General features: G+C 44.3%; 1 protein-coding gene across 1 annotated transcript; it reads right to left on the bottom strand.

Annotated features, from left to right (window-relative positions):
• Nucleotides 1-358: 358 nt before the first annotated feature.
• Nucleotides 359-1,654, bottom strand: LOC123450650. Its single transcript, XM_045127795.1, has 2 exons — nt 1,643-1,654; nt 359-1,308 (listed from the first exon to the last, which is right to left on the bottom strand). Exons 1-2 carry the CDS (start codon nt 1,652-1,654, stop codon nt 763-765), a joined length of 558 nt encoding a protein of 185 aa, XP_044983730.1. The 3' UTR covers nt 359-762.
• Nucleotides 1,655-8,628: the final 6,974 nt, after the last annotated feature.

Genomic DNA, 8,628 nt, shown 5'->3' with positions numbered 1-8,628 from the left:
TTTGTAACTGGAAGTTTGTTTCTTTTAAATTTGCAGCTGGCCAAATGGTTTCGAGATCAAATTCCTTGGCCACGACGTACGTGCCAAGGTCGTGTCCACTAGCTAGTGCCTTTGTACTAATGACATGGGGCCTCACTTTGACTGAAATTAACCAGATGTGATCGTGCACACTGGTATAACGTTACGTACAGCAAGTTTTGCAGCACGAGGTCTTTACCTCGTCTCCATGCATCATCGTGCAGGCCCGTACGTGCTCACATTGGACGTTGACCTTCACAACTGTGTATTTATTGATTCGTCATGAAGAAGAAGCAAAATAATGAGAAGCCCCGGAGGAAAAAAGAACAACAACAAATGATTACATGAATGTTTTTTACTTGAAGCATCAAGAATGCCATACTACAAAACAGCAAGGGTGAACTATACCAAGCTAGCTAACTAGTAATACAAGCGCAACCCAGTACCCTTCTCATTCAGCTTCCTTTCTCCTCGATCAGACGGACCCCCAGCTGATCGATTACAAAAAAAAAAAAAACACCGACTGATCGATGACTTCACACGGCTTGACGCGGAGAAGAAAAGAAGTAGAATCAGAAGCTTACGGAGTCTCGCAGCACCATCGAATGTCGATCGCATCGCAAGTTGATCTCCCTGCATGCTCAGATACACGCACTGTATTGTGATCATATTGAGATACTCGCAGTTCCTCTGACCCAGGATATCAGCACCTTCGCTATGCGTGCCACCATATTGTGATCCGCCTCATCTGTTGTGCAAAGGGTTTGAGCCCGTGGGCACAGGCCTTTTGTCGTCCTTGAGCCCCAACGGCGAGGGGGCCATAGCCACAGGAAGCGGCGCCATGGCCATGAATGACGACGTGCGAGCACCGTCGACGGCCAAGAGGAAGGTGGATCCGAGGAACGAGAACTGGACGAGGGCGGCGATGAGGAGGCACGACCCGAGCAGCCCGCCGGCCGCCGGCCTATCTCGTCCCCGAGAGCAACAAACCATACCTGTACTACCTCCCTCTCTCGGTTCAATTACCGCGGAGGGGAAGATTACAGCAGGTGTAGAGCTCGCTACCTCTCGGTGGCAGTTGTAGAAGCTTTGGGATGGCAGGGTGGCGGGGGCAGGCTGTGGCGTGGAGTTCGGGCGCACATGAACTGGGAGCGACTGGGAGAGCGTAGGGAGGATGAGGCGTCTTTGCTGGCTAGCTTGGACTGGAGTGTTGATTTGAGGACTTGAGGAGTGGGGTGGGCGGTGTACTTGATCGGCGAGTATAAAAGTGGTGAACCGAAGCGACTTCTCCTACCGAGATCTAACACTGTGTCAGTGTCACCAACCAGTACGCTGAGCTAAAGAAGCTGCTGCAGAATGCAAAGGAGAGGTCACTAGTTACTCGTAGAGAGAATTCCTTATTTGGCCCTTTCTTAAATTCTTCTTCCCTATTTGGCCCTAAATATTATTTTTTTCCCTATTTGACATCTAAACTTCATTTCCTTCCTAATATGGCCCTGTAGTGCAATCTGAACACTAACGGTGTTAAATGTGGTTGTAAAATGACTCTTTTGCCCTTGATGAATTGTGGGAACAAAAGTTACTCTCTAGTGTGTGTGACATATTTAAGCCAATAAAAACGTACCAGTAGTTCCATTTTGGATGCTTTCAACGGTTATTGAGCTACTGGTACGTTTTTATTGGCTTAAATATGTCACACACACTAGAGAGTAACTTTTGTTCCCACAATTCATCAAGGGCAAAAGAGTCATTTTACAACCACATTTAACACCGTTAGTGTTCAGATTGCACTACAGGGCCATATTAGGAAGGAAATGAAGTTTAGATGTCAAATAGGGAAAAAAATAATATTTAGGGCCAAATAGGGAAGAAGAATTTAAGAAAGGGCCAAATAAGGAATTCTCTCTTACTCGTATATGCAGGAGGTGGGAGACATCGAAAGTCACCTGACGGAGGCAAAATCGACCAATCTGACCTTTCGGATGAAAAAATTAATAAACTGAACTATGTTCGAAAAAATTCATTGGACTCATCTTTTTATGTGGCGTTTGATACATAGACGCCACACTACATTGTATGACGTCTAAGCTGTAGGCGCCGCACACCCGTCCACGCTGACGTCCGACCCTACCTGACTTCAGTAGTGTGACACATAAGCCTTAGGCGTTGCACATGCGGCAGTGTGGTGCCGAGGGCTTAGGCGCCACACCTTCAGTTATGCAGCTGCGGCCCGGCCCTCCCCCAACCCCCTCCCCACTCGTTTTCTTCCTCCACAGAGCGTGGCAGCGGTTGCCTCATCTCCTCCTCTCAATCCTCTCTTCCAAATTCTACAAATCTGTTGATTTCTTTCATGAATTTATCCCTCATATTGGTCTCGGAGGTAATCTCTTTCGTTTTCATCTTTTTATCCAAATAATGTTGCAAATTTTTCAGATTTGTATTAGTTTGGATGAGAGCCATGTTTTGAATGGATTTGAAATATATATAAGGAGTTAGTTGTATTTTATGAATCCTAGATGAGTAGATGAGTAGATGATTATGTAGGTTTCGTAGATGACTATTCCTATACGAGTAGATGGTGTGGCTTTTGAAGTTAGTTGTATTTTTTTGATAACATATAGATGAGTGGATGAGTAGATGACTATTCTTATATGTAGATGAGTACATGACTATTCTTATATGAATAGGATGAGTACATGACTATTCCTGTTCCTATATATAGACCAGTAGATGACTATTCCTATATAAGTAGGATGAGTACATGACTATTCCTATTCCTATATGTAGACCAATAGATGACTATTCCTATATAAGGAGTTAGATGTATTTTTTTGTAATATGTAGATGAGTAGATGACTATTCCTATATGAGTAGATGAATATATATGAGAAGTTAGTTGATTTTTTTTGTAATATGTAGGACGGTGTGTCTTTTGAATGATGCCTATGACGTTGAACACCGGGCCTACTTGATGTCGTAGAAGCAGATGGTAAATACAAAATACTATTATCTTCAAAAATCATGTATTTATTTAAAAAGATCAAACGTAATCATATCACTCCTATGTTTGCAGAATCTTATGCCCTTGAAGATTCGGTCTCACGGGGCATCAACTGTCATGTCGTACGATGAGCGGTACACACCATACATCCAGATGACAGGACTCCTTCCATTCATTCAGCTTGTGAGCCGGTCAACGCCCAACATGAACGCTGTGGCAATCACTGCACTTTCTGATCGGTGGAGGCCGGAGACTCATAGTTTTCACCTCTGGACCGGAGAGATGACCGTAACTCTTCAAGATGTTTTCATGATCACCGCACTTCCAATCGAGGGGAAGCCTCTTTGTATAAGAACTGATTCTGAGGGATGGCGGCAACAAATGGAGGCCCTTATTGGTATGTCACCTCCAGAGCCGGAGGCAGAAGATGGAGGGAAGAAAGATAGAGTCCTGGCTGGCGCTCCGTTCACTTGGATTGCAACCAACTTTGCTCATTGTCCCGAGGACGCCAATGACGATGTGATCCAGACTTATGCTCGCGTGTACATGTGATATGTCATCTCTAGGACTATATTCGCTGACGACTGTGGCAAGAATACTCAATGGATGTGGCTGAAGGCATCGACGGTTTTCAACAACAAGTTCAGCTGGGGGTCGACCGCATTGGCCTACTTGTATCGACAGGTAATAAATTGTTCATAGTTAGTTTTTGTTTGGCTTATACTTTTGCGCTTAACTGATCCATGTTTGTCTTTACTTGTAGTTGGACGAAGCTTGTCGTAGGTCCACAAGAGACGGCATAATTGGTGGTTGTATGCTCCTACTTTCGGTATGGAGCTGGGAACGCCTTCCTGTTGGACACACTGGAGAGGTAACGTTCAAGGCCTGGGATGACCACGACAACCATGTACGGCTGCCCAACTGGGCTTACAAGTGGGACGTGGTATCGGAGATGACGAGCGATGTGAATATCTTGTACAAGCAATACACCAACGAGATGGATTCTCTTACTGCCGAGCAGGTAAACATCACTCAACTGACTCCCTAAATGAAAGTAAAAAATGAATGGTTCCTTTTGTTGTTGTGTTGTAGGTGGAATGGCGGCATATGGTGCCATGGCAAGCTTTGGTGATGCACACACGTTCTAGCTCAATCCAATATGTTTGCAGGAAAACCATCTTTGGCTAATGTGTTGTCCACTCATATGCAATTGGGCGGTTGAGTTTCATCTCCCGCACTGTGTGTTGCATCAATTTGGGTTGCTTCAGGGTCACCCGCCGGAGTGGGTGGACACGGACGCACAACTTCACACGTAACAAAGCATACACAATAAAGAACTATGTTTGAGCAAGTGTTGAGCGAGCTAATAATGAGGTATGTAAAAAGCAGGTTGGATAGGAGGAGGCAGTGAAAGATCAAGGATTGGAATAAGCATCATAAGAAGTATGTCACCATGTTCGAGCAAAGTGTGGAAGAAGCTAGTAGTACGCCATGAACCCAGGCCCGCAAGCATTGCCCACTTGCGTTCAACAACTAGGTCAGATGGTTTCAGAAGAATACTCGAGTGGAGATTTGTCCGACGACTTTTCAGGAGGACATATTGGAAGATCCCACTTCATTCGATGAACTTTCCCATGGCGAATACAAAAAGCTAATTCATGAAGGGTATCAAACGCCTTTTGCTCCAGTGCTCAACTTTGTGGTAAGTGTGCTCCCCTATGTTATCTATTAACATTAATACACATCTTTGCTTGCCTTACATGTCATTTTCGTGTGATCATAGCGCAAAGAGATCAAGAAACAAGCTGATGAAACCGGGGCTATTCTAGACACAACACATAAAGGAAAAAAGGAGAATATGCACTTCGACTTTTCATCAAGGTGTTGTGTCATAATTCACAAATTCTCGAGCAATGCAACATTTGGTACATTCTATGTCTCATTTATCTTTCAATCTTACAGAAACATGGCCAGAAGTTGCGTCGCTTATCCAACATTTTAGGTTGCCGTGACCGTGAATATTCTCGAGATCCAGTTCATCCCATAGGCATACTCTAGACGATTCAAATACATCGGGAGCTCGTATGGATGATGGTGACATTACCTCGGCAGCTAATTAAGAGGATGATGTGTTCTCTCCAGAGGTATGCCATACCCATCACAGAATCTGCACTTTGAACTCTTCATACCACGCTAAATGATGATGATATCGGTTTTATATTGAAGGTTTAGGACGACATGACGTTGGAGGCTTTCTAACGCTCCGCTTATTTGTTGAAGCCTAGGAGGGGAATTAAGCGGTACTCACCGGATGACTATGGGAACAAAGGAAACAATCCGGTCTCCGAGGGCTCGCGTATGACACAAGATGTGACAAGGATGAGAGGTATGGACAATGACGATGACGATGAGTTTGATGAACCGCAGCTTGTTGCGAGAACGAAGCTACCTTCTAAGAGGGGACGAGGCCACAAGACGCGATGAACGGACTAGTAGTGTTATCGGTGTCGTGAGAATGAAGCTACCTTTTAAGTTGTTGAACTTGTAGTGTTTGTCTTTGGTTTAACTCGTTGATGAACTTGTATTACCATGAAATCAATCTTTCGGTTCTAATGGAAATTATATTAAGCTTATTATTTGTTGTCACTCTCTGGTTCGAATGGAATTTTTGTAAAATTGCCATTCTGTGAAATTTTGTGAAACTACCATTCTGTGAAAATATATTAAGCTTATTATATGTTAATCTGAAGTTGCTATTGTGTGAAATTTTGCATGTGTAACACCTACGTGTAAGGCGCCACACATGTGCAACGCCTAGGTGTAAGGCACCACACATGTTAATCTCAAGTTCGCAGTCTCTGTTTTTACTCTGTTTCACATGTGTGACACCTAGGGGTAAGTTGCCACACAAAGTGTCCACTCTCTATTACTACTCTGTTTCACATGTGTGACGCCTATGGGAAGGGCGCCACACCATTTGGCATGTGTGATGCCTATGGGAAGGGCGCCACATAGTCAAAACTGCACCAAGTGCAGTTTATCACATCCACATCACAAATTATCACAGCCACATCATAATTTATCACATAATAAGACATCATAAATTATCCAGCATAACAAATCATAAATTATCCCAGCAACACATACATGAGTTCCATAATAAAAGAGTTCATAATGGAGGAGTTTCATAGTAGACAAGTTCCAAATAACAAAGCACACAAGTGGACAAGGTTCAACAACACAATAGGTTCAAAGATGAAGGCGCGCATGACGAAAAGAAGCAACACGCTCTATTGTGTCGAGCAAGGCCCCTTTCGCTTCTTCTTCTTCCTCTCTTCTTCCTCTTCCTCTTCCCTTTTGCGCATTTTTGAAGCCTCTTTCATCACCCTCTCCGTGAAGCGTTTGATGCTCCCGCTCTCTCTTTGCTGCATTCTCCGCGGTTGACTTCTTATAGTTTGCTACCAAATCCCTTTGACGTTTCTCCATCATCTTCTTGTGATCCTCCTTGATCCGCTTCTGGTAGTTGTAGTAGTCAAGCGTTATTTTCAGCTCCTCCTTCATCTTTTCTTCCCTCTCCTCTTCCTTCTTCCTCTCCACTTTGGTCGCGTCCTCCTCTCTCAACTTCTTTGCAGCCCTCTCCCACAACCCCTGGTCCTCAGCGACTGCATGCTTGTCCTCCACCCACTCCGTTGTTGCCTTGTTGGGTTGAGACGCCACCATACCTACAAAACAACAACATAATACTTAGTAAAATAACGCTAGTACATGGTTAACATAGAAGGGAGCATTAAAAACAACATGAAAAAGATAAGTCAGTACTATTACATACGGAAATAGTCCTCGTATAGGTATCCATGCATACCAATCCTAGTAAGTCCACGACCTCTCCCACCCCTTACTCTAGCACCAACACGCACTATCCCATGAGCACGTCCTCTAGTAAGTCCAAGTCGTCTAGGAACATGTTGGCTAGGAACATGTTGACTAGGAACTCGTTGGCTACTACTTTCTTGGCTAGGACCTTGTTGGCTTATACTTGCTTGGATAGGACCTTGTTGGCTACCACTTGCTTGGATAGGACCTTGTTGGCTACTACTTGGTTGGCTTGACCTTGAATCATTTTTTGGACTTCTTCTTACGGTTGGTACACCTTGTGTTCTGCCCTATTACACCACACTCTCCACAATGTGATATCTCAGTAGGCTCTTGGAATTGGTTGTTCCCCATTTTCGGCCACCACCATGGCCCCATCCATCCATGTCTACTCTAAAATGTTTTGTCTTTCGTCTTCCCCATTTGACCACCTTCCATCCCGGGCCGAGCCATAGTTGTAGCCCATCATACTCCGGGCATTGTGATTGGTCAAAGTATGGTTCAAATCTAGGAGCCCATGTATGCTTCGTGGTCATGATAGAGAACTCGGAGTCCCCCACGATTAGCAGATGGTTGACATCCACATTCCTAGTGTGAGCTGTCATGTACAAGTGCAAGCATGCAAGATGAATAAACATTGGCCTCCCGCAAGAGCAATCACACAACGATAAAGATACCTTGAACTTCCTGTTTCCCTGTTGTTAGCCATTGTTTGTCGTTCCTCCGGGCTCATTCACTTGGTACGTACAATCCTCGTTGTTGTACAACATAGCTGTTTGGGAGTTAGCCTTCCGTGATTGAATTTCCATCCATTTGATAACCTTTGGTGGGCACTTGTACTTGTCATTTTTCTTGTTCTCTCCCGCAACCTGATCATCCATTTCAGTTGAGTACTTTAGAAAGTATGCTCTCAACTTGTCGAATTTGTATTGAACTATTACCATCACCGGCAACGCACGGACACCCTTTAGCACCCGGTTGAAGCATTCTACCACGTTGCTTGTCATTTGATCGTATCTTCGACCATCTTCATCATAAGCTCGTGCCCACTTTGGCCTAAGTTGAATGTGCATGTTGAGAAACTTAAGACCCCCTGCATGAAGTTTTTTGTTTGCAACCAAAGCGTTGTACAATCTTGCAAATCGTTTGTCCAAAAAATCTTGACAACAATCTTGAAGATGATCTGTTAACTCTTTGCTACCACATGCCCTGTAGAAGTTCGCACAGAAATGCCTCATGCACCATCGATGGTGCAAAGGAGCATGCCCGGGAATAACAATATCAACAGTGTTAAGTATACCTTGATGGCGATCTGATATGACACAAATTTCCATTTCAGATGGCAATACCTTGGTTCTCAAAATATGCAAGAACCATCCCAGTTAACATTGTTCTCCGACTCAACCAAATCAGAAGCAAAAGGCAACAACCGGTTATTGGCATAATTTCCTATTGCAACCAACAGAGTGCACTTGAATTGTCCGGTCAAGAATGTGCCATCGATGGAGATGACCGGACGATAGTGGTGAAAATCCCTCACACATTGCTCAAATGCCCAGAATGCATGGCCCAATACGCAGACCGTCTTTCCATTGTGAATCCTTGTTCTCTCCCTGTATGGCTCAACCACATGAACCATGCCCGGGTTAGTGGCGGCAATAGTTCTCAACAACCTAGGTAGTCGGTTGTATGCTTGCTCCCAATCACCACACAACATCTTGAATGCGAATTCCTTC

This window comes from Hordeum vulgare, chromosome 4H (assembly GCF_904849725.1).
Source record: "Hordeum vulgare subsp. vulgare chromosome 4H, MorexV3_pseudomolecules_assembly, whole genome shotgun sequence".
Classification (NCBI taxonomy): Eukaryota; Viridiplantae; Streptophyta; class Magnoliopsida; order Poales; family Poaceae; genus Hordeum; species Hordeum vulgare.
The sequence above is the reverse complement of the archived record's forward strand: the minus strand, read 5'-3'. Positions and strand labels throughout refer to the sequence as shown.